The sequence below is a fragment of the Aspergillus thermomutatus genome (genome assembly GCF_002237265.1).
Source record: "Aspergillus thermomutatus strain HMR AF 39 chromosome Unknown NODE_170, whole genome shotgun sequence".
In the NCBI taxonomy this organism is placed as follows: Eukaryota; Fungi; Ascomycota; class Eurotiomycetes; order Eurotiales; family Aspergillaceae; genus Aspergillus; species Aspergillus thermomutatus.
Genome location: NW_020798219.1, coordinates 1 through 27,629, shown reverse-complemented (window position 1 = coordinate 27,629; position 27,629 = coordinate 1). Strand labels below are relative to the sequence as shown.

Below are 27,629 nucleotides of genomic sequence, written 5' to 3'. Positions count from 1 at the left end.
CGCGGGCTCTGTTTTGATTGACCATGGCTTCCACCGTCAACTCTGTGTCAGCTGCCAGCAATGCTACTGGCAATGCTGTCAATGCTGTCAATGTGTCTTCGCAGAATTCGACTGGCAGACCGTCCTTAAGGACTACTAGCTCTAAGATATCGGATGGTGGTCGGCGGCAATCCGGAAGCCCATTTGAGGGCGGTGCTCGGTACGTTGTTTGAATCGCACCTCATCTGTTCCATAGCAATCATTTGCTCTCATGTTGTTTCGTTTCACCGCTGGTCTCCTCGCAGTATTCTTCTTCGTATCTTGTTTTCAATTCCCAAGTTCATTGACCCCGAGCTCTCTCTATATTTCATCTGTATACTTTACTGCCATCAAGTCATACCCTCTGTCCCCTCCCCATTGACCTTCTCAAATCTTTTTCGAGCACAATGGTTCTTGAATGAAACTTTAGGGTCGATGGTCTTTCAAAAGATGGCCGTGGTTTGCTAACACCATCCTGTAGACGCAGCAATTCTCAGAAGGCTTGGACTCAGGGTACAAATCCGATCACCCAGAGATCCCCGTATTCACCGCACAACGGAAACATGACTCCCAAACCTTCCATTTCTCCCAAACCCACTTCGAAAGAATCGAACACGCCCGATCATCATGCCCATGACCGCCTCATTTTCCTGCTCACCAGCTTCATTGTAAGCTTGTCGCCCCATGATCATAAACATGAACCGGATATGAAGGATAGGACGCTCATTATATCTAGGGTCTTAATGCTACTATCACTACAAGAAGCGGAGAGAGATTCACTGGCATCTTCTCTTCCTCGTCCCTCGAACCTAACGACTCTTCTTTTCTTCTCAAGATGGTCCAACGGCCGGCAAAACAAGACCATCAACGGGCCAATGGTGTGAGTGATGTCGTCAGCCCTTTTCTGGGCACGGCGCCAGATCATAGCATGTCCTTTGATGTCAAGGATGTGGTCGATATTGCTGTGTCGAATGTTTCGACTGCGGAAGTCACAGCTAAGGCGCCTAATGGTATGCCGCCTTTTGCACTTGTTCCCAATACCGATCACAATAAAAATGTTCCTTGCTGATAAGTCTTAGGTGCTTCAAGTGGCTTCAGGACGGATACCGATATTTCAGGAAACTTCGCGATGCGTGAACGAACTTTGAAACGATGGGAGCCTGCAGCTGACACCGAGGTCGACATGTCCCTTGAAAGTACAAACAAAACGACCGGATGGGATCAATTCGAGGCCAATGAAAGGCTGTTTGGCGCCACTAGCAGCTATGACGAGAATATTTACACCACTCGAATAGACCGTTCCGATCCTTCATACAAACAAAGAGAGGCAGAAGCTGCTCGTATCGCTCGTGAGATTGAGGGTACCGATGTTGACAATGTTCATGTCAGGGAGGAAAGAGGCTTGGCTCCGGTCGACGACAGTGGGTTGGACGAGGAAGACAGATATAGCGGCGTCCGCCGCGATGAGAAGAACTTTCCGCCGCTCGTTTCAGGACAGCCGAACAAATACACTCCGCCGGCGCGTAGACAAGCCGCTGCGCAGCCCGCTGCTCAGCCTGTTGCAACCCCCGAAGCCACTACCACTGTCAAACAGACAGTTGCCACCCCGAAAGATGCAGCTCCGGCTCCCGTCCAACCCAAGGAACCTGTCAAAACTCAACCAAAGTCGATTGCAACGATGGCCACGACGGTCGCTGAATCGGAACAAAAGTCGGTTCCAATCAAAGCTACCTCATCTGTCCCCTCAGCTCCAAAACGGCCCGCTGCTGAGAATGCCTCTACCAATGTGGAAGCTGAGGTTCTAGACCATTTCCGTCAGTTTGCCAACAGTGAGAAACTGAAATTGCAGGAGCGGCGCCGTAACCAGGCATCGTATGACCGAACGGTGAAGCTGAACGAGTTGATGAAATTCTCAAAGAACTTCAAGCTCGCTACACCTGTCCCTAAGGACTTGGTACCTATTCTCGCGAAGGACCCTCAGAAGCAGGAGGAAATCATTCAGAGAGCTCAACAACAGGCCGAGGAAAAATTGGCGTCAAAGGCTGTCTCAGGAGCCACCGAGCAGAAGCCCACGGCTCGTGTCAGTGGAACAGTGCAGACCACTACTCAGCCCGATCGCCCCAATCATTCTCGCGGTCGCCAGATGTATCCCCCAACCGGCCCGCAGGCTGGACCCGGTGGGCGGCTCCCAACCCAAGGAATGCACCCAGGTCGTCCGGGCACCGGTATGCTCAGTCACCGACTGGCTGATAATCTGCAACAGCGGAAGGGAGCGGCAATGGCGCCTGTCCCCGCGCCTTTGCCGATCCAGGAGGTTCGCATTCCTCCTAGTGGCCCTGCGGCGGATCATCCCGGCGTATCGAGCCCAAATAAGACGCAGACGCCTACCTCTGCTGTTTCAAGCAAGTTCAACGTAAGAGCCCTGGAATTCAAGCCAAACCCGGCTGCCAGTACCTTTACCCCTGGCGCCTCGTCCAGCCCATCGCCATTTGTTAGGGGCCGATCTGTCTCCCGCGCTACAAGCCCTTCTGTCTTCTTTGGCGCGAAGAAGCCACGGCCGATCTCTGACCGACCGTCAATCAATGACCAGTTCAACCCTATTAAGCGCATGAAGAAGGAGAGCGCGGAGCAATCCGATAAGGACTATACTTTCAACGGAGGCATTCCTCCGGCTTACAAGACCCTTCCTACCTGGGATGTAGCTCCGGCCAACGAGGACAAGACTTATATACAGATGTTCAAGCAGCCCGGTGCTCTGCCATCCACTTCTCCTCAGAGCCGCTCTGCTTCCAATCCTCAAGTTCCTCACCAGCCCCAGCTGCCTTTCCAATTTCAACAATCGACCCCGGGAATGCCTCCTGCCTCTGGCCCTCCCCACGGTCCTCACAACCTGCACCCTCAACAGCATCATGGTTCTGGTCCCGGCCATTTTGAGGATCATCACCGTATGCAGATGTCGGCATCGACATCGCAGATCTTCCCGTCACCGAGATTGCAGCACGGGTACCCATCTCCTATGGCTCCGCATGCCCAGCTTGCGTTTGGACAGCCTGTGCCACAGTTCTATGTGAACCAAGGAGGTCCGCAGCCAGCTCATCTCAGGCATTTTCCGGGAGCACCTCAGTTTGTCAACCCTCAGACAGGCATGGGTGCCCCGATGATGGTGCAGCAGCCCTCGAGCGGGCCATACATGGGCGGTCCTCAGGGCATGACGCCCTATGCTCCTCAGATGCAGATGTATTCTCCAAACCCAGGCCATGCATACCCTCAGCACGCCCCTCCTCCGCAACCCCACAGTGGCTACCCAAGCCCTAGCCGCGGTGCCCCCATGATGATGCATCAGAATTCCCAGCCGGGGCAGCCCCCTCAGCCGGTCATGTTCATGTCACCAGGGCAACATGGTCAGCCCGTGTACGCTACTCAACAGCCAGGTCATAGTATGTTTTTGCAGTTGTGGACCTCCGCTAGATTGTCTAACTTTCAATAGTGCCTCCCGTTCGAGGTAATTATCCTCAGCAGCAACCGCATTTCCAGTCCAGTCCTCATCAGACCCATCATTATCCACCTCATCAACATCGGACCCCGAGCAGCGGATTTAACCAGATGCCTCAGATGCCACCTCAAATGTCTTCTCAGCCCCCTTCAGCTGTATCCTCCAACCCCCAACCTGAGGCTGCAGATGAAGTGAAATGAACTCTGTCAATAACTTCGTCGTTGACGCGCGAGACATACAATCTTGCTGAAGTGGCAGCATCAACAGGTCGCCGCCATCTGGGCCTTTGTCAAGCCTCCTAACCTCGCTTGCAGTTGATGTGAGGTTTCCTGTTTGGTGGTGGAAATTTTGCCCTCCCTCATCCAGGTTTTTTCTGCCGAACCACTTCTGTACATCTGGTTCATCGTCTAAAGCTGCCAGTCACGGAGTGCGTAAGATCCTTCGGGTGGGCCGGTTCTGAAACCCTTATTGGTAAGTAGTATGTACCCTGCGGAAGCCTATGCTCGACTCGCTGATGCTGACGATCACGCAGTCAGCGTCTTGATGTTCTCTCCAGGGCGTTTTGCTCAGTTCCAGTCTCGCATCCGGACAGGAAATGTCTATATGTTCGGAAGTGGTGATTATATGAGGAAGGCGGAAGTGTCTTCAACGTTAGAGTTCGAGTTCCATAGGCTTTAGAGAGAGGTACTGTTGATGAAGCCATATCCTATGGCGCTTGCCTGTGGAACAGAAAGCTTCTGTACTGATTTAAAGGCCTATGCGGAAGGATACAAGATGAAAGTCGTCAATTCTACTTGTGACCTCGCGGTAAATACCTATCACTGGAAATGTTATAAGCCAATCATGTTCTGGAGATTCTTTTTATGCCTTCTTAAGTTGTCGATTTTGCCTGCTTTTCTTCTTCTTCTTCTTCTTCTTCTTCGACGTTCTCATCTAAGCTGCTGTGGTACACGGAGAGGGACTGTGGAGGAGCGCCGATGGAAGGGTGCGTTGAGAACGTATCAGCCACTCTTCAGGCACCGAGGAAGAAATTGGACTACGGAATGCTCCATCTTGAAACCTCAATTTCACTATATAGAGGTGGAGGAGGATCCGAGAGGGGACGCAACGACTAGCTATCAAAAATAGTAAGGGATGACATGACTACCGTGAAAATTAAGACGAAGAGTTGAATTTTGTTAATGTCGAAGTATGACAGATCGGTAAAACAAGAATCAGGCAGCAGTTTGAGAAAACCTATCGTCCGAAGTTAGCATAGAGTTTTGTCTTGCTTGTATGAGGTGTTTGATGTGAATAAGAAACACCACTCGTATCTCCTCAGGTCTTTTCAGTTTACATTGCGGTCTTCATTCAACCAAGAGTGACGACGGTGCAGCCGCGGTACCATGGGCTCCAGAGAGAGCAGCGGCCTAGCAAAAGCGAATTCCACGAATCCGCACCGAAAACAGCTCACACCATGTCGCGTCCTCATTTCGATCCAACTTCTTCTCCGTGCCCCTCGCCCATTCAAACAGTGACTGGGAGTCGCAGGGGTAGAGATACCCCGCCAAGGATATGTTTGCCACAGCCATTGGTTCCTGAAGTTCCTCATGGAGACGAAGCGGACCAGGAACCCCAGTATGTGGCGCCATATTGCTGATTTCATGTACACATGTCTCTCCAAGGTAAACAACGCCGTGAGCCTCGCGGCCAGGACCTTGTGCCTTTTACAAAATCACGTGCCTGTTTGGCTGAACGAGCCGAAGGGTGGAAAATGAGGTTGGGGCATGTCCATGAGGACCTGGACAGATTCTCGCCTGTTCTCGATGCATCTTGGAAGGGGGATTTCGCAGTTCCCAGGCCGAGCATTTTATTCTCGTATGAGTCGGGGGTACCTTCGGCGGGGGATGCAGCGCGTACTCTGGGATAACGCGGTCTGACCTTTTACCAGTGTCACATCATTGGAGATGCGTAGCGGTAACGGGGTTGGGAAGCAAAGTGTTAGAGAGCGGAAGGGCACATGGAAAGACGTACCAGTTAGTAGAGAAGGAAAGCCAAATTGATTCTGATGGATTGTCGCGATAGAAGCTTATAAACTGGCTGTATGGGGTTGTAAATAAATCATCAGTATGGCGATCAGATCGAAAAAGCCTCATCTAAAGTCACGAGAGCTGAACAGCTCGCTGATTCTCATTAGAACTGTAAAAGTTGAAGCAAGTGTCGTGATGAGAGAAGGAAGAAGCGCATGGAGACGGAGAGATGGTGACGGAGGAGTGTTTTGTAGTCATGCACGGAGGAACGATCGCCCTAAGCCGTATTGGGGCGGGGTATACAGAGGGCAATTCTGGCCAAATTGATCAGTCTCTCCCCTCATTTTCACGAAGTTCCAAGACTCCCGAGGACGGGGTGTCCTTTTCAAACTGATTACCACACTCGAGTCGCATTAACAGGAGCTGTCAAGGTAACTGAGCAATTACCATTGATTCGAAACGTCTGACATCCCGGTGCTGAAGCTCCTGCGTGCATCCGAATAACTGATCCTCCTACATAACAAGCATATTGGCTCCGTCCCCGCCATGGATTTCCTCAAGTCAGCCGTCGCATCTGCGATCGCAAAAGGCAGCTCATTCCCTTATTCGCTCGGCGACAGAGTCGACGTCTCAGACTCAATCTGGACCCTCCATAATGCTACCAAACGGGTATGATACTCCCCGAGATGTTGAAATTACAGGACGCTTACAATGCGTGGTTTGTATAGGAAGACGGCTCCCCGTGCAGCGTGTTCACCTTCGATATTTCTTCAAACAATTCTCGCACTCCTTTGGCCAAAAATGCCGTGCGAAAATCGCGGACCTTGAGACATCCCGGGGTAATAAAAGTGCTGGACACTATCGAGGTACCTGGAATCTAATCCTTGGGCGCACTCACACCGGACATGATGCGAGACAATTCTTCTCTACTACGTGCGCATATACTTACAGAATATAGACAGATACCAACATCTACATCGTGACCGAGCGGGTTGTTCCTCTGTCCTGGCATGTCAAGCGCCGAAGTCTGAGCAGGGAAACCTCAATATGGGGGTTGTATACGGTGGCTGTAAGTGCCAGAATCAGAAATCTGTGTCTCAAGATACTTGCTGAATTTGCTTTTGCCTCGCTCCTGTAGTCTACTCTCAAATTCATCAATGAAGATGCTTCTTCCGTTCATGGGATTGTCAGGGCATCCTCAATATTCGCTAGTGAGAGTGGTGAATGGAAGCTTGGAGGATTTGATGTCTTGAGTTCCATGAACGACGAGAATGCGGTAATATATGTCAGTCGATCACTACCGGCCAAGTCTGAGGGATCTTTGAACTCGCTGACGAAAATACAGACATACGGTAGCCTTGTACCAGACGCGGCTCGGTACACTCCGCCAGAAGTCGTCAAGGGTGGCTGGGATATAATCAAGAGACATCCCTTGGCAGCAGTGGATGCTTATGGGCTTGGCATCCTGATATACGAGGTCTTCAATGGCAGTTTTGCGGGAGGTGACCAAGTCGGCAAAACGACGAATGTACCACCCAGCATGCATCAAAGCTACAGGCGTCTCTGCACAGCCAATCCTAAAATGCGGTTGAGCGCGGCACATTTTGTTGAGCAAGGGAAGAAGACGGGTGGCTTCTTTCAGACACCGTTGATCCGGTTGACGGACGACATAGAGAGCCTGGGCCTTAAGAATGATGCCGAGCGGGAGGAATTTATCAAGTAAGTTCAAAGCATGTCGCGTATTCTGCTGCGGTAAGACGTTGTGAGCTGACTCTACCAGTGAGCTTGATGAGCTTTCAGACGATTTCCCTGAGGAATTTTTCAAGATGAAGGTCCTGCCGGAATTGCTCAAATCAGTCGAATTTGGGGGCGGTGGTCCGAAAGTCTTGAGTGCTATCTTGAAGATCGGGACGAAACTGTCACCAGATGAATACAGCTCCAAGTTAACGCCTGTCATTGTTCGCTTATTCGGCAACCCTGATAGAGCTCTTCGGGTCTGTCTACTCGACAACCTACCATTAATGATTGACAACCTACCACAGAAGATTGTAAACGACAAAATCTTCCCACAGATGGTAAGCTTGAGCGGAGACTCCAATATCTCGGACGGAGACTGACATACCCGTGACCTTCTAGACGTCAGGATTCACAGACGTCGCGCCTGTTGTTCGAGAACAGACGGTCAAAGCTGTATTGTCGGTCGTCAGTAAACTCAGTGACCGAACTATCAATGGAGACCTGTTGAAGTTCCTCGCGCGAACCGCAAACGATGAGCAGCCAGGTATTCGGACCAACACGACCATCTGCTTGGGTAAAATCGCGAAACACCTCGGACAAGGTGTAAGTGCAAAGTGGCCACTTATCCTGTCAGGTTGAAAAGTACTAAAATTTGTCCGCAGTCACGTCCAAAGGTCCTCATTGCCGCGTTCACCCGATCACTGCGAGATCCTTTCGTCCATGCCCGCAATGCCGGTTTGCTCGCGCTGGCTGCAACAATTGAGTTTTTCAACGAGGAGGATTGCGCAGGCAAGGTCCTTCCCGCTATTTGCCCATCTTTGCTGGATAAAGAGAAGTAAGTCCTCAGTCTTCAGTCCCTTTTCTTTTTCGGCCCTGCACTAACGGAATATTCTAGGCTGGTGAGAGACCAAGCGAACAAAACTCTAGACTTGTATCTACAACGCATTCGCAATTGGAGCAGCTCAATGGCCGATACGGCACTGCCAGCCACCGCTAGCGCAGAAACACCCAAGGATGCTGCGCGTATTGGAACATCAAATGATAAGTCCTGGGCCGGGTGGGCAATCTCCTCGTTTACCAACAAACTTACGACAGCCAACGGTGAGATACAGCCAACTACGGGTACTAGTAAACCGGCCGAGACGGAGGCAGCTCGCTCAGCATCCGTACCTCGTCCCACAAGATCATCACCCTCCACGCCGCTGGATCTACCTAAGAAGGTATTACGTGCCGAGGCTCAACCTCTAGGACGATCTCTATCGGACCAGCCGGTTTCGAGCACCATAACAATGAATGAAACGGACGATGTCTACGAAGCTTGGGGGGCTATTGATGACGATGATGAGGAGGAGAATGGATTGAAAGACGACGATCCGTTCAGTGCCCCAATTGTCACCAGCTCCCCGGCGCCAAAGTCCGCCACTGTTCCTTTCGATGATGGAGGTGAGCCCGACTTTGCCGGGTGGTTGGCCGCACAATCTAAGGCCAAAGCGAAGAAACCCTTGCCCAAAGGTTTAAGCAAGCCCGCCGCAACGACAACTAGAACTCGAACCCCCAGTCATACTAGCCTTTCCAAACCAAAGACAGTGGTAGCCCCCACCAAAAGAATTGATACGAAGCCCAAGGATGAGGATGAAGATGATGGTTGGGGTGACGCCTGGGATTAATGCAATGAATATGACTGCTTGATCTCTCATCGAGTCTCGTTTTGATTTTCAGCGTTGCAAGGCATGGAGTTTTGGATCGTTGGATAGCTTTGAGATACCAAGCACATATTGTAACATGACGATAGACTACCAATCCCGCTGAGTTTCTATTATTGTCCGTCTAACTCCATAGAGTCCCTGACTTGTTGATATGAATCAGATGATGCTTATCGATTGAACGTGCAAATCCCGTGATCAGCACTGACTAACGCTCTCTCTCTCTGCTTCTCCGCCGCTTCTTCTGGCAGTACTTGGTGCAAGCTTCGGCTTCATCGTCAGAGTCCTGCTTACGGGGCTTCTATTACGGAAATTTTTTGTACATTTGTGAGTTAGGAGGCGATATCACCTTATTAGTAGTACGGTATGGCCTATGCACAAGGAGCTGACTGTTTTCTTTGACAGACCCTCGTTAATTCTGCTGCCTTCGCAGTACATCGCCCGATCTCAAGCCGTGCGGGCATCACTGTTTGGGGGGATATCTGGTTTTTCCTGATCATCAGTCAAATGCGCGATGCTTGATCATTAATCAGCCCACTTTCTATTGTTTCCAGTAAAGTCACTTCCGACGTTGCGGTTGGACAATTATTCGACAATCTTGTGATGGATTCCGACGAGGCTCCTCCGCCATACTCCGCCGTCGATCCCTTGCTCGCACCGACGGTCAATAATAGAGATAACAATGCGTCGGCAGAAACGGCTCGTACCTTTCTCCGCCTTCGCGGAGGTGAAGCGTCGTTGAGCGATATCGCGTCCAGAGATGGCTCGGCAGCTTCCGTTGATGGTTCCTCAGCGGCGTCTTTCGCCCTCCCAGCCAACTTCGCATCCGCTACGGCCTACTTCATAGAGCGACCTCCAACTCATTTTGACGAGGAACGGCCTGCTCTCTCGCACCTTCTCACCATCTACCCGCGGAGCCAGTCTAAAGACTTCCCCCGTCGTCCTCGGTGTTGGAGCCCTCGGACGGCGGAGATCACCCAGCAGGACTGGGACATGTTTCTGAAATATCTGTTTCCTCCGCACCTGGGCCTTGCGGCATCGTCCGCTCACTTACCTCGGCAGCTGAGAGCCGAGATACAGAGAGATCGAAAAGATCGCCCGCAAGAGACAGATGAGCAACGCCAACTGCGAATCGCAGCTGTGATTGAGGAATGGAACGAATGCTTTTTTGGACCTCGTGCAACTCGCATCGAATTCATTTATGTGACGGAATCTGAGAACGCGCCTGTCTCTCCATTGTGTCCTCGTTGTTACCCGGCCGCGACTAAGGCATCGCGGGCGAACCGGTCAACGCAGGCACAAGAGGCTGGTGAAAATTCCGCATCCGTCCCCGCGGGCATGCTGCCAACGGTCGCAGGGCAACCGACCGCACCGCCAGCAAGCGTAGCATACGCAACTGGGGTGTACCCGTACCCAAATCCGCAGATGCCTCCTGCCCCCTACCCACCGTATGGTCCTCCTGCCTTTTTCCCCCCTGGTATAGTTCCTAACACCCCTCCTCCTCCTCCTCTCGCATACCCTTACCCTCCTCAACCGCCTTCACAATATCAGCAGCCTTCCTCATGGGGCTGGAACAATCGTCCGTACGGTCCGCAGTATCAGTACTCAAGCACCTCCAAAGCTGGTCCTTTTGGCTGGTTATCATCGCTGGCGTCGCATGCGCAGAAGTACAGTGAGCGCATTACGGAGCAAGCGCAACATTATGGAAGGCAGGTTGAAGAGCAAGCCATGGCTCATGGACGCTGGATAGAGGAGCAGGCCGGACTTCGCAGTCGAAAGCTCGAGGATGTTTTTAGCGGTCTGTCCAGCCCTCCTCGTGTGGAGTATGCTGCCAACAACCCACAAGCTCAAGGCTATTGCACCAATGGCTATGGCTACCAGCCAGTCAATGTGGTGTCAACTCAACCCGTGACCACACCGGTCACCCAGCCTGCTCGTAGAACATCAGTCGGCTCTGTTTCATCCGAGTCATCTTTCTCATCGATCGATTCGATATCGACGACGTCTGACCTCAGTTCGTCCGATTTGGCGACTGTTCGAGCACAGCTTCAATCTCTTAACAACCATCACGACCGCGAGCTGTACGAAGCGGCAGTTGGTCTTCGGCGTCAGCTCGATGTTTTGCGCGAATCCCGCCGCCAATCTCGCATTTCTGGAAGAGGCCGTTGGAGAAATGGATGGGGGCACGATGGGCAGCAAGGGCTCGGCCGTGGCGGCTGGGGCCGGTGGGAGTCACCACAGGAGCAGCAGCGGAGCTCTGCTGAGAGACGTGCCCTGAAGGAGGAGGTGAGAGCCACCAAGAAAGCATTCAAGGATGTGTTCCGTCGTGCAAGGGATGAACAACGGGAACGACGGAGGATCAAGCGTAACCGCTGGCGTCAGGAACGACGGTCCCGCCAAACATCAAGGGAGAACGAGCATCCTCCCGAAACTCCTCTGGAGCAGCGGCTGCAGAATTTGGAACTGAGCAATAGCCAGGAGAGGGGGACAATGGTTCGTATAGGCGCACCGTGTGCGTCCCCACGGCAATCTTTGAGTTCTGAGGCCAGTGGGATTAGCTCAATAAACACACCAAGCACTGGGTCCGATGGCGGCAGTCGCGCAAATTCCAGTGTTCGCAGAGGAGAAGCACCGACAAGGGTGAAGACAGAGGAAAGCAAAGACGGGCAGAAACAAGGCGAGACGCTAAAAGGAAATAGTAGTTCTCCGTCGAAGAAAGACAAAGGTTCTGGCTCGAACGATGCATCGTGATGGCCGCCTGTCTTTGAACAGGAGTCACCGCCATCGAGTGCATGGAGAACACCAGCACTATACAAGAGGGTAGTTGGTCAGTACAGGATCCTCATATGCCTGGATCTTATTATGATGTTATGACTTGGCATTTAGTAGATATTCATGGGCGCATTTTGGGCTAACACGTTGATACTTGGATCTCATTTCAAATAACCTGGTTCAATGGACATGCCACTGCTTATTCCGTAGGTCGAGCACGTTTACCCAGGATTTCATGTAATCTTTCAGAGAGACTAGCTCTTAGAGGTATATGTGATTGACCACGAAGACTCGGTTCTACGAGCCGACACTTTGTTGCGAAGGGTTGGCTTCATTCCTCTCCACCAGATCGCCGACACCCAAACTCCGACCGACCTTGACGCGAACGGTCTTTTCCTCCTTCTTGCCCAAACTTCCAACTTCGTCGCCCTCATCGGTGTCCTTTTCGTCACTCTTGGCGCGCTCTCTGTCCTTGCGTTCGATCTCCTTCCAGTCCAGCCATTGACCGGTAAGGTCCATGCGCATGGCGTACGCATCCTCCCCATCCGCGTAGTACTTGCTCTCGACGGACTCGACCTTGAAGCCGAGGGTGTCACGGTACAAACGCAGGGCGGCGGTGTTGGAGACACGCACATGCAGCGAAACGTAACTGGCGCGATGGGACTCGGCCATGGCGCGTTCTTTTTGTTTTCCGATCAATCTCCGTCAGTCAGGAACAGGAAAATTTGTCAAGGGAAAAAAAACTTGACAGGAAAAAGCAACGGGAGAGAAGCATACGGCTCATCCTCATCAGTCTCTCGGCAATACCCAACCTGCGATGCGTCCGCATCACACTCAAACTCGTGATATGCCCGTGCTGCACCCCGTCCGTCGGCTCCTCCTCCATCTTCGCAAGCACGTACCCGACTACCTTGGGATACTGCCCGGAGAGGTCCCCGGTGCCGGTGCCTGCCGTGCCTGGGGCACCGCCCTTGTGTTTCGAGTAGCCATTGCGGGGCCGCACGACGGCCACGAAGCTCAGCTGCGGCCAGGTCAGGGCATGGTAGAGGTAGTATTTCAGAAAGTAGTTTTCGGGGAGGTTGGTGATGTTGCAGGTTTGGATGGAGGGGAGGAGGTCGATGTACGAGGGGTAGGAGGAGAGGGGGACGATGTCGACCATTTTTTTATTTCCGGCTTGATTTGTTGCGAGGTTGGAGGTGTGGTGGTGTATGGCAAGCTCCTGGCACTCTGGCCGATTTTTCAGGAGGTCTGGCAGATATATAGAGGCCCAATTGAGACTGCCTGGCCTTTCGACGGAATGGAAAATGGGCTTGAATGGGTGCGGAGCTCGAACAATGGAGAGCGTTGATGATGACTGAGAACCGGAAATCATGTGGTTAGAGCGCGCTAAACCCTATTCAATCAGCCAATCGATATGCGTCAACATATCCATTTGGACAATGGATGGCACCCTCTATTGTTGATGCAAATGTATGTAGTGTTCACCATGTTTCCATGTCATAGCGGTTAGAGCAACCTTCTTGGAAAATCATGATGCAGAATAATCCCGGTTTCTATGCCTAAATATAACCCTCCGTAGAGGCCGAATGCTATATGAACAAACATATGTACAATGTCACCAAGCGGTATCAATGCAGTCATATCATCATGAAAGAAAATGCCTCAATATAATGGCAACCCACAACTCCGGATGCAGTCAAGTAAATGAAAAAGCCGCGGTCTATAGGGTGAAGATGAATACAAAGGCCAAATCTCAAGCTAGAAGATCGAGGTGAACAATTGAACACCTGCAACAACGAACAGCGCGCTCAGCAAGCTTCCTGCCGGCATCAGACTAGGAGCAGCAGAAGTGGATCCACAGCAGTTGCCGTTATAGGTAACGTTGTTCATCTGCGCTGCTACTTCAAAAACAGAGCCATTGAAATTGCCGTAATTGTAGTAGTCGACAAGGAGGAAGTTGGGGGGACGATTCCACATGGCTAGAACAGGTTAGAGCCGGACATCATCTCCTTGTAGCGACTTGACAAGCATGAGGAGAACTTACTAGAGCAGTTCTCAGCCATTCGTCCGAGACTACCAGGCCCAGATACGGCATTCGTCTGGTTCAATTGCGCGGTGTTGGGGATGAGCAGATCGATGTTGGCAATGTTGATCTCGACGTTCAAATTGTGGTTGGCCATGTACAGGCGCTTATGAGCATCCTCATCTGAGAGACCAGGGGGACGTTGAATGGTGCAAGGGAAAGCTGGGTCGGTTGGCGAGAACGGCGTCTCCCACATTTGGGAAAATTCGTCCATCAGCCACGGAAGAGCAGTTTGGTTGGCTTGGTAGTCCATAAACACGACAGCTCTTTTGCCAGACAGGATCATGGCCGACAAGGTTGGCCAGTCGTCCAGGGCCATGGGAATCTTCGGAGGGGTATAGACCAGATCGGACAGGCCCGAGTCCTCGATCGGCTTGGAGAAATTTCCGGGTGCGACATAGTCGTAATTCCCAATAAGAATGGTGACCACGTCGTAGGGGTGCTGTTTCATCCATTGGGTGACCGTGGTGAAGTAGTCGGTCAGGGTGCCCACGTCGAGTAGATCACAGCTCGTATGACAGAGGTACATGGTGTTGTTCTCATAGTGAGTCTGAAATTGCACTGCACAGGTCCCGCATATCAGGTTAGCGGTCGGTCTCGAACAAGGACATGTTCTTCAAGAGCACGTACGCATCCGGATACCGTCGTTCAACTGACTGACCACCTCCAACGCTTGGTTCGCAGCAGCATTGCCCGGTTTGACAAAGGGACTGTTGTGAGCAGCCACCATGGTGATGTTTGAGTACTTGCGAGCACAAAATTCGGGATAGCCATTGCAAGGTTGAGTGTTGACAACGGGAGATGCCGAAGCCGACGCCGACGCAGTCATGGTGGCATTCGCCGTGCTATTGCCGACCAGTCTCGTCATTGTATCTATGGAAGTGGTATGAATCGTCGAATTACCGGAAGTGGTAGCGTTAGCCACAGCGGACTCGGACCCAGTCACCATCGAGGACCTGACTTTGCCATTGCTGTCGGTGGGAAGAGTGAGAGTGGAAGTATAGGAGATATAAGTGCCGGTAGGCAAAGTTGCATCGCTGATATGATCTGTGATTGTTCCTGTGATCGTGAAGAGAGCATCTGTCGTCGTTGTGGTGCTGCTGCTAGTAGTAGAGGTATCTTTTGCAGCCAGCGCCAGAGGAATGGCTGCTCCCGCCAACAGTGGCAGCCAACGGGTTAACAACTGCATTGTTGCTGCGAAGGACGATGTGATTCGGACAGGTCGGAAACTGAAATCAGATCATATAGGTCGGGTCGTTCTATATCAGCATTGAAGGCTATAAATTGTGTCCACGACCTAGTCTTTGTATGTGCCTACCGAGTGAATGAGCTGTTCCGAATCCGAAACCCAGAGTCCAGTCCGTTGGTCGACGGTTTGATGGTTCAACAGGAGGATTGCCATGGGGAGGAGAGAATAGGTAAGGTAGAGAGGGTGTGGTAAGGTAATTTTAGGTATCATACCTGTAACGACGTGACGTAGTGTACAGGAACCTTACCTACTAACTACTAATTTAATAAACTAAATGAGGCATCTGAAGTTTAAAATAGCACTAGCGCAGACCCACTTGCAAGCCAGCGGATGATCAGTGGCTGATCCCAGGCAGATCGTGGCATGTTTTATAGCTAATCAAAGGTAGCCCTGCATTAGGCAACTGGAAAACGAAATCCAGGTAGTGGAGAGCTTCGGGGCTCAATGACGTTGAATTGCACATCAGGGGCCAATGAAAAATTACCATGGAATAAAGGGTGCTCCGTACTCTGCTCAAGTTGCTCAACAGTCGAGACCGTCACACCTTGGGATTTCACTCCAGAGTTGACCCGACGTTAGAGGCCCAACACAGAGGCATAAGAGAATGTCCAGCTAGATCCGACCAGGAGTCAATCAGGATACTGTCTGACTTTACGATGCCCTTTTTGCCAACGCGATCAACAGATCTACAGTGATAGTGTTTTATTTACGCTGACGAAAGTGGAGTTTCTCAGCTCAGGAGAAGGGGATGAGAAGGAGATACTCCGTATGTTCAAACTGATTGACAGAAAGGCAGTATCTCACAATATTATTGGCTAAATTGATATTGACTGCCACCAGCCTCCCTCATGGCTTTTTTATCTACCCACTCTGAAACTGTACCCGCTGACCCTTCCAGTTCCATAGTGTTATCCCCTACGGAGTACACCCTTTCCACCGAGTTACTACCACGTATCTAGTTTCCCTGGCTTACCCTACCTGGTATCTATCTACGGATGATTCTTAGATTCTTAGACTGATGGCGAATTGTTGTCTGGGGCTGAGCAGTTTGCAAGTGGTCAACTCCGTACTTGCCTTGACACTCTTCATTCTTCATCTGTCCAAGTTTCCTTCCCTCGAGATCGTTGCTGAAAATCTAGTCTCTCCGTCTCGATTCCTATTCTCTCGATCTCCTTACGATCTACCTTCTATTCACCATCATCCTCGTTTTTCTTGTTAGTTTCCTTGACTTCTGAGAATCCGGATACTCCAGATTGACTACTTATCGCCTGTCTTTATCGATGTCTAACGTCATTCGTCCCGCGCGTCCCTGAACTAGCTCTCCCATCATTGGGCTTCCACAATCATATAGATACTTTTTATTAGTTCTCTAATCCGGGCTGATATTACTTTTGATATTTTTTCTTATTCTTATTCTCAATTCTTATTCTCAGGACACCTAGCAATCACGCGCTTGATCCGTCTTCCCCAAAGCTCTATACTTATTCCATGGCAAAGCTTCCAGCATTCCGGAGACGATCAGAACGGCCGGTTTATGGCCGGTCCCGGTCGAAGGTGCTTTGGCATCGGATCATACGCTCTTTACTCTATCTGTTAGCCTGGGTCTTCTTGCTTCTGGTCGTCATTGGCAATGTTTCCGACAAACCCGTCCTCCGAGAGATCTACTTCCTCAAAATCGATCTATCAAACATCATTCCTCTGTCCGTCCCAAATGCCGTTCTCATCAACAGTATTGCCAGAACTATCGGTCTCCATGACTTCTACCAGGTGGGATTATGGGGTTTCTGCGAAGGATATATGGACTCCGGGATCACCCACTGCTCCAAGCCAGAAACCCTATATTGGTTCAACCCGGTCCAGATCATCCTGAGTGAGCTGTTGGCTGGAGCTACCAGTAGGTCATCCCTCTCCATCTCGGACTGTTATTTATCGAATGTCCAAGGTTAACGTCAGTTTCTCCTCCTCTCCCCCCATAGTTGCACTCCCAAGCGATATCACCGATGCTCTCAAAATCGCTCGCCTCGCTTCTCACTGGATGTTTGGTCTCTTCATCGCAGCTACCGTCCTGACCTTCATTCTGATCTTCCTCGCTCCATTTGCCGTCTCCTCTCGTCCTCCTCAGACAATCTCGCCTGATCCCGGTGTCAACCAATTGCACCCTCCGCACCGACGGCGCACCTTCGTTTTCCTTCGGGCCTTTCCTTTTCTCATTCTTACTTTCCTCGCCGCTCTCTTCACCATTGTTGCCTCAGTCGTTGCCACGGTCATGTTCATCATCTTCAAGAACGTCTTCACATCGTCTGGATACGATCTCAACATAGGTGCCGAATTGGGATCCCGCATGATGGCTTTCATGTGGATTGCGTCGGCATTCAATCTCCTGGCTTTCATCGTAGAGCTTGGTTCATGCTGTGCTGCCTGTTGCGGCGGCCGCAAGGCCCGGAAACAGCTCAAGTCTACGTCTATTAAGCAAACAGAGCGAGGGGCGGCGAACGAGAAGGACAGCCCCAATAGTCCTTCGACGAGCGCAACAGTCTGAACGGGGGATTCTACTCTTGTCTCTTTTTCATCAGGATCAACCCTTGTCGCTTCCTCCTGTGTCTCTCGAATGGCCCTGACTGGGAACGGATTCCCTCTCCAATTCGGCCTTTGCGTCGATCAAACAGCACGAGAGTATAAAAGGAGAGCACCTTCATTGGTACATTCGTTCATGCACCAATTTCCCGATCGAACTTGGCAAACCCGCAAGTGAGATGCTCCAACAAGTGTCGATACTCGACTCGATTACCATGTACATATACACGAAACCTGTTACCTTACACAATCATTATCTCGAGCCGCTGTGGACGGCGTCCTGATCGGCTACGACGAGATGTGGACTATCTGTTGCAACGAGCGCGTCGGGTCCAGACAGGTCTCAGGAGCATAAAGACCCAGCGTCTCATCTTTAGAGGATATATAAATGGTGTTCTATTTTCACATTTCCGGAGCTGATACCAATTTTGGGTTTACTTTTTGCTTTGCAACATTCATGATTCTTATGACCTTATCACGATTGGCATGATTGCTTAGATTCCATGTCCAAAGGGAATCGTTTTCTTCGCCATAGATATCTATGTATTTTGAGCTGAGCGGATAGATGATGAGACTTTATTTTGAGATTAAATAAGCCTAGCAAAAGTGTGTTGATGTCTTCCGTTATTTCATCAAGTGCTGATTAGTCTTAGGCTATGCAATTGTAATCCTGATCCGTGCTATGCATGAGAACCCTCCAAGATTGGTAGAACAATGGTGTATCGCATGAACGCCTCGATAGAAGACCAAAATGCAGTGTCGCCGATAATGAAATGGGTATCGAAACGTAAAAATTGGTCAGCCTCGAGCCAACTCCTCCTCCATCTCGCGGAGTAGCTCGTCCTCGATATCAATTTGGTCGTCATAGTTAGTATCGCTTGCTGGGTGTATCTCGGGAGGAGGTACGCTAGGCCGCTGATTGCTACTTGAGCGTGACGCAGGAGACTGCTGAGAGGCTCGAGGCACAGATTCCGAACGTAGCGGAGGCCGAGATCCTGCTCGAGCTACCGCAGGCTGTGCGGAACCTGATTTCGCTCTTTCGAGCCAGTTGTATCTTTTCTTCTGCAATGATTGAAGAAGCTCCCCGGTTTCCTGGGATGGCTCCGATGGAGCAATCGAAGCTAGATTGGGTGTGATCCCGGGTGCTTCGTCAGTAAGATCAATAGTCACTCTTTCTGGCTGTGGCTCTGCCGGAGTGGGATGTTGCACTGATCCAGGTGTGGTGCCACTAGGCTGCGGGTCTTTCTGAGCCGGATTCTGATGAGGCAGATGAGGATAAGGAGTGCTGGGCCCTTGAAAGGCTGGCATGACGGGTGGTTGAGTAGGAACAGGGACATGGCTTGGCGAAGAGGCAGGACCTGGTACGGGATGCTGTGAAACAGGCACGGCAGGAAAGCTCGCAAGCTGCTGACCGGGTGCAACGGGCTGCGGATATGTAGGGGGCCTGTACCCGCGCGGAACGGGAGCCACGGCAGGCATTCTCTTCTGAACATGGATCTCATAGAGGAGGTTGTTGTGTAAAACACTGAGATCATGTAGTCTGCCTTTCCAGACCTCTATTTCTTGCTTGTACTGCTCCGCTCTTTTTTGGTGTTGAGTAGACACGCGTCGCAGCGTCGCGTTTTCCCCCTCGAGTATCTGTTCCCTTGACTTTCCTGTTGAGGCTTCTAGTGCTGTCCACTTAGACCAAGCATTTCTGTATTTGTCTCTCTCGTATTTGAGTTGGTGAACTTTGTATTTGAGGTGCGAAAGACGGGCGTTGATTTGGTCATCGGCGATCCGAATGCACTTGACGTGAATACCCGGAGCTGAGGGAAGATAGCCCAAAGGCCCACGATACACAGGATATGGAGATATGTATTCAGGTTCATAATCAACTCGCTGCAGAGTCTCACGGTCGGCGTTGGCAAGAACATCTTGGGGATCGAGCGAGAACTGTCGCTTGGTCAATTCACTTGTAGGAAGTGGTACGCACTCAGCCTGATGATCGAAGGTCACAGGGTCAGCAGCTTGCACCTGAACATTGCCACTGTCTTCACAAGAGTTCAAGCTCGAACGACGGGACGCATCATACGAAGAACCCGCGTCTGCAGAGTGAGGTGTCGGTTGGTTCTCAAAAGAATACTCAGTTTCAGATAGGTCTAGTGGAATGTGGAAAGCAGGATCTTCGAATAGAGGATCAAAAAAGTCAAAAGGAGGCGCGGGTAATTGAGACTCTGCGATACCACCTGGTGTATTGGGCACTGTTTCAAATTGATCTAACTGAATAGTGTCAGGTGAGGACAGAGACGGTGTTGCATTCAGAGAAGGTGCACTGGAGCTCTGTAGTGAACCCAGCATCCGTCGTTTTTCGGGCCGGTGCCACAATCGGAAATCATCAGCCAAGGCTTCGTCGGCGGTCCGTTTCAAAGGCGAAGGATTCGCGTCGAAATTGGGCATCACAAAGTCGGTACCAAAGAGAGGATCGTAGAGCAGATCGTCTGCATTTCGCGTAGTGTTCGAGCTCAAGGGCTCTGGAAGTCTGGTCTGCGATGCGGCATTTGTGGCAACGACAGTCGACTCGACTGGACTGGCGGCTTGACCACTAGGAAACGGTGGCCCAACTTCGATATTCGATGAGCTCTCCTGTCTCAACTGAGACGGGTCGTCGGGCGTGTCCTTGCGTGAGCCTCTCGCCTGATCACTGTAGTTCGATCCTGCGGGCTGACTGGCCATAGATATTCTCACATCTCCGTCGGATGAACCGTGCTCGTCAAGCAACGGGTGCGGTTGAGTGACATTCGTAGGTTGTAGCAGCTGCGACCCAGGGGGAGGTGTAAGCCCCAGATCATGATAAGATGGGGGATTTGGCAGATCCTCAGGAGCAAAAAGGCTTTGAGGGTCATATGGTTGCGAAAATAGAGGGCAGGTCGGGAGAGAGGTAGAAATACCTTCAACCACGCTTCCTTCCATCTCGACCTTAGAAAGCCCAAGACAACCGGAAGTCAAAAACCAGGGCAGCACAGAATACCAGCCACAATCGGGGCCTCGGGTATGATCTGCTGGAGCGGTAGCTCGAAAATTATCGGTTGGTTTCATGCGGCGGATATTGAAGTTGCGAGGCACTGACGTCGCCAAGGCGTAAGTGATGTGGCGAGCAAAGCAGAATGAACAGAAAAAGCGCAAAGAACACTCTACCACATAAGGACTGATAAAGGCTACAGTTGAACAGAAAGCATATGCATACGCTCACGCCGAGTAGCTGTACTCTGTGGTGTTCAGCCGCTTGTGCCACTCTTGTTGTGCCACAGCTAAACAGAGATGACTATGCCAGAGGGCACTGCTCGATCACGCAACAGCTGACTGATAAGGCAAGGACCGTGTAGCAAACTATGCAAGGTACCACGAGTAGGGAATGAGAGAAAACCTCGGAATGGAACGGTCAGGCGAGTTCGATGAAGTCGACTCAACACAACACGATCAGACACGGACGATTAAGCAAGGAAAGCCATGGTTATTTTCGGCATGCATAAACGGCAATCAGGTCAAGCAGAGTTCAGTATGCCCAGAAGCAAACTAATAGAGTTCGCAGTCCTTCGCATAGATGCAATAGGATGAAGGAACCTGTAGGATATATGACGATATGGAGCCAGAGAGATGTCATAAAAGTGAAGATGGAACAAAACAACTGCGTTTTTCGAATCTGATAATGGGCATTCCGCCTTGTTCACCGCCTATACAACCGCTCACGTGTGCTCACCATCAGCTGTTGCGCTAACCCCAATCAGGATTGCAATGGGTGCTTAAAGGCCGGCAGGAAGGATGAGAGAAGCAATTAACCTCCAATACTTCTCCCCCCACCCGCAACGAGTCAACGAAGACTCTCAATCATCCAACATCCTCGAGGATTTTCGAGTCTCACGCTGTTCTATCTCACTCATAATGAGTGTCATTCTCTGTACTGGTAAGTATGGCTTGCGAAGATTTCCCGTGCTATCTAATTCGATCTCACTCTTTGTCGGAGCTGCGTGACTGACGTAGTTGTTGTGGGATGTTGCAGCGGGCTATGATCATACCATTCGGTAGGCGAAGCGAATGCTTTCTGGTGCTGCCTGATTCTTTGGGGCATTGTGCGCTGATCTGCCCGGAATAGATTTTGGGAGGCCCTCTCAGGAATATGTTCGCGGACAATCCAGCACCCTGACTCTCAAGTCAATCGTCTCTGCATCACTCCCGACAAGCGCTACCTAGCGGCCGCGGGACACAACAATGTCAAACTCTACGATATCAAGTCAACCAATCCGAATCCTGTCATGACTTTTGACGGTCACACGAACAACATCACGGGGGTCGCATTCCATTGTGAGGGGAAGTGGATGGTCACCAGCTCTGAGGACGGGACGGTGAAAGTATGGGACACTCGTACGGGAAGCTTGCAGCGCAATTATGCACACAAATCTCCAGTCAATGACGTCGTGATCCACCCCAATCAGGGTGAGCTAATTAGTGGTGACCGGGCGGGTATCGTTAGGGTCTGGGATCTGGGGGAGAGCGTCTGCACCCACCAGCTCATTCCTGAGGAGGACGTTGCTGTACAGAGTGTTAGTGTCGCAAGCGATGGCTCTCTTCTCTGTGCAGGGAACAAAAAGGTAACGCGTTGAACTTGGTGTTTCATAGCGTCGTTGACTAATCAGCATTTGGTCCTAGGGCAATGTCTACATCTGGCGCATGATCCAGGACGCTGAATTGACTCGTATTGTTCCAATCTGCACCTTCCAAGCTCACAAAGACTATCTTACACGGGTTCTCCTTTCTCCTGACGTCAAGCATTTGGCAACTTGCTCCGCCGACCATACCGCTAAGGTCTGGAATCTCGATCCTGGTTTTCCCCCGGCTAAGATGGCGGCGATAACAGCCAAGGCCAGAGCCAACGGCAATGAGTCGCCTGCGCCTGAAGTCAAAGAGTCTGTAGCGAAGGAGCCCGTTGCGTCCCCGACATCCCCCAAAGTCCAGGACCTTCACATTGGCACTGACCTGGGAAGAAGTGGGGAGTTGAACCCGATTTCCTACATCAAAGCAAATGCTCCTGCGAATCCGGAGCCACAGCAGATTTTCCCGGTGCAGCCGGATGGACCTCCGATGGACATGACTACGGGAACCCCGTTTCTAGAGACCACATTAGCCAATCATCAACGCTGGGTGTGGGATTGCGCGTTCTCTGCAGATTCCGCCTACCTTGTTACCGTTTCGAGTGATCACTATGCGCGTCTGTGGGAGCTGGCTTCGGGTCAAATCATTCGTCAATACAGCGGCCATCACCGCGGGGCGGTATGTGTTGCATTGAACGATTATTCGGAGCCTCGTTGAGGTGGGGTAGAGTAGCCCAGTGAAATTCCGGGGTTCGCGAGTCATACTACATGTCCATGTTCGTGATCTCTTCTTCCTTTTGTCTCGATTGATTCTCTTGTTCCTTGGTTAGCATGGCGTCTGGTCTTGGGAGAAGGGAAGCTTTGACTATCGTTTGATACGGTGTTTCGGTTGTCACCCTTAGCTTATCCAGTCTAATGATTTTTCTTTCGACTTCTTTCACTATGTTGTCCTGTAGACATTGTCTATTCCTGAATTGGGCGGTTCTGAGATACTGGCGGTGAATTCGATGACTCGATGGGGTGAATGCATTCGCTGATGCAAATTTCCTCCTGACACCTCTTTCCCCCCAAGTCTGCTGGAATGTTAACTTCTATAGGTCTCGGCACCTGACGTGCTGATACAAATAGCGGCAATCTCTGGAACTAATCGATATCGTAATCAACATTGTTCTTGTACACCAAGTCGCTGAGAACCTATAACAGGACGAAGGCATGCTAAAACAACCGCAAAGTCGTAGAAGAAATAGAGATGAAATGAAGATCACATCAGAACGAAACATGGAGATATCAAAATCTTCAGAACAAGATGGGGGGGAGAGTATATTTTTTCTTTTTATAAGTTTCTGACTGAGACTAGCCCAGAGCAAACCATGTCACACTGACGACGACATCGAGGCCCCGCTCTTCAGCCCCGGGGTACTTGAATGTCCACATTCCATCACGGTTGACGTCCCAGAAGGCGCCCGAGGCGGAGTGCATACCACGCTTGCCGGCGTTGCTGACGGCGCCATCCGCTGCGGAGGACTTGTCGATCAAGCCTTGTTGAACGATGGTGCTGTTGACGGTGAAGCGGTATGGAGGTGATGTCGCGGGAGGCTCTGGGGCAGTCGCTGCAATAAGGGCCTTGAGGATAGTGTTCTACCGAATCAAAGGGTTATAGATCAGACATGCTCTTGGTAGTCAACGTGCCTGAAGGCATATCATTTGCCACAGGTTGATATACTCACAATGATTTGGGAGTTCCATTCGCCAACCTTGGCGTGCTCGTAACCCTCGGCGCTCTTCAGGGCCGAATCACAAGCCTTGAATCAATTTGTCAGTACAAGTATATCGCCCAAGTTGAGATCTTCGCTATTGTAGGGTATGCAAGTCGAGCAAAATGACTACTATTGACGGAGTGGACGAGGCAAACAACGCACATCTGTGGCAATCTTGGTGAGCTCCGGAATGGGTACGGGCTAAAGGCAGAGAAAGAGTCAGTGAGTATCCGCGACCGAAAGTGCGATATTTGGATGAAAGACAAAGTTCGATGCTGAGCGTCGCAGATGATGCTGGTGGGATAGATAGGGTCAGTCACGCACAGAAACAGGTCCCTTCTCAACAGCCATTGTATATGAGGCTTCGAGTAGAATGGGTTGACAAACGTGATACGTGAGCTGAAGTGCTCTAGTCAGCAGGTATATCACTTCTTGAGCCTATAAAACGCCGTGCAGGTCGAGGGAGTGCGGCGCAACGACGAATGCTGAAGGTGCGATTGCGGGGGATGAGACCGCTGTTCGGAGCTAGTCAAACAAACCAATTGACAGGATTCAGGTCCAGTTTAAGCTTACCAGGTGGGGTACAGATATGCAGGAAATGTAGATAACCAGATATGGATAGCACTGCAGGAAACGGAAGAAGGGAAAAGGTTAGGAGGTCACAGCCGATGTGCTTTCTGCGTTGGATGTTTGGGGACGACACACATCAGAGTCCGTGGCATCATGGATGTGGCTTTGCGGCTGATGATTGGACAACGCACTGGGCCAAGCTATTCCAGAACCAGCTTAGCCTTTACTTTATCTCACACTGTCACCGCCACAAGGACACGGCAGAACGATATTCCATGTTAGGGCCTCAGGCAGTCACAGCACAGCAAAGAAACGGAGCACGTGGGGTCTCTTGAGCGGTCAGATTGGGCAGAAACGCATAAGCGCTACACACTAGTCTTCTTTGAGCTAGCATTGACCGCTTGTCATACCGGGAGGGGTAGTTCTCCCGATTAGTGTCAGTCCAGCCCTTCTAGTTGACTTAGTTACATCAATCCAGCCAGCGTCCATATTTTACCTGCTTGCAACCATTATTATAGCTTCGCTTCGGCTGTGCGGCCTTCTTCTCTTACCAATTCTTTTTTCTTCTAGCTGAATTCACATTCCTCTGTGTTATCAAACATTGATCAATCGTTCCTCATCGAACCCTTCCTTGGTAGCCCTCTCTGAACTCTTATCAGCCTTTAATCTCCCCATTCTATTACCAATTTTCCACATTCACCCATAATGTCGAGTCAACCTCTCCTGCAGACTGCTCCAGGTATGTGTCACCGATAACAATGGGTCATCACTTTGGATCGCCATGTACTTACCCATCCACCCGTCGATACAGGCAAGCGAATTGCCCTGCCAACCCGGGTTGAACCCAAGGTCTTCTTCGCCAATGAACGTACCTTCCTCTCGTGGCTCAATTTCACAGTGATCCTGGGCGGACTGGCCGTTGGCCTGCTCAACTTTGGCGACCGCGTAGGTCGCATCTCCGCCGGATTGTTCACGATCATCGCAATGGCAGCCATGTTATACGCCCTCTTCACATTCCACTGGCGGGCGCAGAGTATCCGGCGACGGGGGCAGAGTGGGATTGACGACCGATACGGTCCAACTGTACTGGCCTTGTCGCTTTTGGCGGCTGTTGTGGTCAATTTTATCCTCCGTATGAAGGTGGACTGAAGATTGCCTCGCGGGCGTGTGCCGTTCATTTTTTTCCCTGCCTGTAAATCTCCTCATGACACATTCTGTTTGGGTCAATTGATAAGCCGACGGTCCTTCCGCGCTTGGTGCATTGTATAACACTGCAACAAGTACAGGTTCAAGCGAACTGATGATGACGACGACGTCTATGTGCCAAGAGCTGTGAGACAGCTCTTTTATTTTCTTGTCTAGGAGTTTGGTTTTTACTCCGCATGTACCTTATGATTCAACCTGGGGTTTCCATCTCGCCTTCTGTGTCTGCTTCAACCAAAGGACTCCGAATGAGGGTGCCCGGAATGATAGAAGCTTAAGTTGGCAGATCTCTTGAGATGAAAGCACGTTGTCTATTACATGAATCCTCTACCCGAAACCAGGGACGATTCTCGCAAGTCTGGGTCAGATATTCTTCATTAATGAATGTTTCGAAGTTCCAGCGGTCTGCCTCTTTCCCGGCGCGTTAACCGTCGCATTGCCTCTGTACTTGGTAGTCCAGTGGCAACTCCTCTGAGCATGCTTTGCCCAGGCTGCATATTTGATGGGATTCTCAGAATGTCGACACCCGCTACCTTGATTGTTCGGGCATCAGAAGAGTGATCATCCAGCTAGCCCGCGGGAATCGGAACTGTTGGCGATCATCTGAAGCAATTCTGTTCGGAGTTTGGAGGTCGGTGCCGTGTGAAGGAGTAGGCGCATAAATCTGATATAATGGAGCAACATTGGCTCTCATCGCTGAATCTCGATATTTCTTTTTGTTGAAACATGTCGGTTATGCGCTGCAGACATTCAGATGAGTCTTCCCGGCGTATTCGAGCATAGTAGACGTGAAGCTATAGCAGACGGTGGAGCGTAGGAAAGTGCGGTTGCAACGGCGCCGGCTTCATCGTCTATTCAATAATCATACAAGCTTGATTTTGATCCGCTTATATGGATCTGATGCGATAGAAATATAAGCACTAAGATAATCTCATCACTGAAAGCATTCCAGAGAGTTGGCTTGAATTAATGTTAGTGTTCATCTTCCTCTATCTGGGGGCACTTTAATACAGTAAAGATAGTCTAGTCTCAAAACCAAGGAGCTTCTACCAACCGAATACATAGGAAGGTAAAGGTAGGTAGCTTAGGTACCTTGTCTTGTGAAAGGTAGTAGGCATGGCGGCAATTTGATTCGTTGTGACTGCGGTGGCGATGCAGTCCGACCTAGGATTGATCCATGCCTGGTAGGTACCTTAGAAGTAGATAACTAGACACCTTTAGCAGCGATTATAATATAATGTCAAACAACTAGCCGTAGTGCCGGCAGAATCCCGAATAGGCAGTTTTACCATCATGTGATCAAAAAATCAACTATTCTATATTCGATATAGGCCATACGGGTAGCCTTAGGATAGGTGTAGATTATACGACTCCTTTATCTACGCGTTTTGATGCTTATATGCGTATATCATGGTGTAACGAAGATATCGGTGTAACGCATGGCTCTAGGGGTTGAGGAGTAGGGGAACCCCATGAAAAAGGCGTGCCTTCAGGTGTATCCATAGTATATATAACTGTAGTAGTAGTGGAATATGAATCGTATATCTCATCAAATTGCTACCTTAGGGAGGTCTATGTGTTTATGATTTGATACCTAAACCTAGCAGCTAGTGTGGCTCGGTATGCTGATTAAGCATTATTATAATGGAACTAAAACATTATAATGATTATAATAATATTATAATCATTAACTTAGTTAACTTAGTTAACGTAATCAACCACCGAGCGACGAATACCACCGAGCGACGAATTTTTGCCGCTTCTAATAATATTTTGAAGCTTTTCAACCACCAACATCATTAGACTTGACTATCTAGTAGCTGAATATATAGC

At 50.5% G+C, this 27,629-nt stretch overlaps 10 protein-coding genes across 10 annotated transcripts; 6 read left to right on the top strand and 4 right to left on the bottom strand.

Moving 5' to 3' along the window:
- Nucleotides 1–23: 23 nt before the first annotated feature.
- On the top strand, nucleotides 24–3,711 carry CDV56_103443 (putative PAB1 binding protein (Pbp1); the record flags this gene model as incomplete). Its single annotated transcript, XM_026757062.1, has 5 exons — nucleotides 24–199; nucleotides 500–686; nucleotides 755–1,028; nucleotides 1,098–3,455; nucleotides 3,506–3,711. The coding sequence occupies 5 exons, from the start codon at nucleotides 24–26 to the stop codon at nucleotides 3,709–3,711; spliced, it is 3,201 nt and encodes a 1,066-aa protein (XP_026612489.1).
- A 2,355-nt stretch (nucleotides 3,712–6,066) lies between these two features.
- On the top strand, nucleotides 6,067–8,924 carry CDV56_102853 (COPI-interacting protein CEX1; the record flags this gene model as incomplete). Its single annotated transcript, XM_026756472.1, has 9 exons — nucleotides 6,067–6,189; nucleotides 6,249–6,386; nucleotides 6,479–6,589; nucleotides 6,659–6,805; nucleotides 6,866–7,239; nucleotides 7,301–7,595; nucleotides 7,657–7,860; nucleotides 7,920–8,092; nucleotides 8,153–8,924. The coding sequence occupies 9 exons, from the start codon at nucleotides 6,067–6,069 to the stop codon at nucleotides 8,922–8,924; spliced, it is 2,337 nt and encodes a 778-aa protein (XP_026612488.1).
- A 639-nt stretch (nucleotides 8,925–9,563) lies between these two features.
- CDV56_102502 (uncharacterized protein) lies at nucleotides 9,564–11,711 on the top strand (the record flags this gene model as incomplete). Its single annotated transcript, XM_026756121.1, has 1 exon — nucleotides 9,564–11,711. One exon carries the CDS (start codon nucleotides 9,564–9,566, stop codon nucleotides 11,709–11,711), a length of 2,148 nt encoding a protein of 715 aa, XP_026612487.1.
- Nucleotides 11,712–12,029: 318 nt separating this feature from the next.
- On the bottom strand, nucleotides 12,030–12,891 carry CDV56_102352 (peptide alpha-N-acetyltransferase complex A subunit ARD1; the record flags this gene model as incomplete). Its single annotated transcript, XM_026755971.1, has 2 exons — nucleotides 12,030–12,412; nucleotides 12,510–12,891. 2 exons carry the CDS (start codon nucleotides 12,889–12,891, stop codon nucleotides 12,030–12,032), a joined length of 765 nt encoding a protein of 254 aa, XP_026612486.1.
- Nucleotides 12,892–13,490: 599 nt separating this feature from the next.
- CDV56_102064 (PI-PLC domain-containing protein) lies at nucleotides 13,491–15,004 on the bottom strand (the record flags this gene model as incomplete). Its single annotated transcript, XM_026755683.1, has 3 exons — nucleotides 13,491–13,711; nucleotides 13,777–14,376; nucleotides 14,446–15,004. 3 exons carry the CDS (start codon nucleotides 15,002–15,004, stop codon nucleotides 13,491–13,493), a joined length of 1,380 nt encoding a protein of 459 aa, XP_026612485.1.
- Nucleotides 15,005–16,552: 1,548 nt separating this feature from the next.
- Nucleotides 16,553–17,603, top strand: CDV56_101707 (SUR7/PalI family protein; the record flags this gene model as incomplete). Its single annotated transcript, XM_026755326.1, has 2 exons — nucleotides 16,553–16,958; nucleotides 17,041–17,603. 2 exons carry the CDS (start codon nucleotides 16,553–16,555, stop codon nucleotides 17,601–17,603), a joined length of 969 nt encoding a protein of 322 aa, XP_026612484.1.
- Nucleotides 17,604–18,436: 833 nt separating this feature from the next.
- Nucleotides 18,437–20,716, bottom strand: CDV56_101260 (uncharacterized protein; the record flags this gene model as incomplete). Its single annotated transcript, XM_026754879.1, has 1 exon — nucleotides 18,437–20,716. The coding sequence occupies one exon, from the start codon at nucleotides 20,714–20,716 to the stop codon at nucleotides 18,437–18,439; it is 2,280 nt and encodes a 759-aa protein (XP_026612483.1).
- An 843-nt stretch (nucleotides 20,717–21,559) lies between these two features.
- On the top strand, nucleotides 21,560–22,984 carry CDV56_100906 (WD40 repeat domain-containing protein; the record flags this gene model as incomplete). The annotated part of the gene is made up of 4 exons (XM_026754525.1): nucleotides 21,560–21,581; nucleotides 21,678–21,699; nucleotides 21,771–22,266; nucleotides 22,325–22,984. 4 exons carry the CDS (start codon nucleotides 21,560–21,562, stop codon nucleotides 22,982–22,984), a joined length of 1,200 nt encoding a protein of 399 aa, XP_026612482.1.
- Nucleotides 22,985–23,619: 635 nt separating this feature from the next.
- On the bottom strand, nucleotides 23,620–24,374 carry CDV56_100689 (dynein light chain Tctex-type family protein; the record flags this gene model as incomplete). Its single annotated transcript, XM_026754308.1, has 4 exons — nucleotides 23,620–23,904; nucleotides 23,994–24,068; nucleotides 24,186–24,224; nucleotides 24,348–24,374. 4 exons carry the CDS (start codon nucleotides 24,372–24,374, stop codon nucleotides 23,620–23,622), a joined length of 426 nt encoding a protein of 141 aa, XP_026612481.1.
- A 924-nt stretch (nucleotides 24,375–25,298) lies between these two features.
- On the top strand, nucleotides 25,299–25,742 carry VTC1 (putative vacuolar transporter chaperon Vtc1; the record flags this gene model as incomplete). Its single annotated transcript, XM_026754099.1, has 2 exons — nucleotides 25,299–25,332; nucleotides 25,405–25,742. 2 exons carry the CDS (start codon nucleotides 25,299–25,301, stop codon nucleotides 25,740–25,742), a joined length of 372 nt encoding a protein of 123 aa, XP_026612480.1.
- Between the last annotated feature and the right edge of the window lie 1,887 nt (nucleotides 25,743–27,629).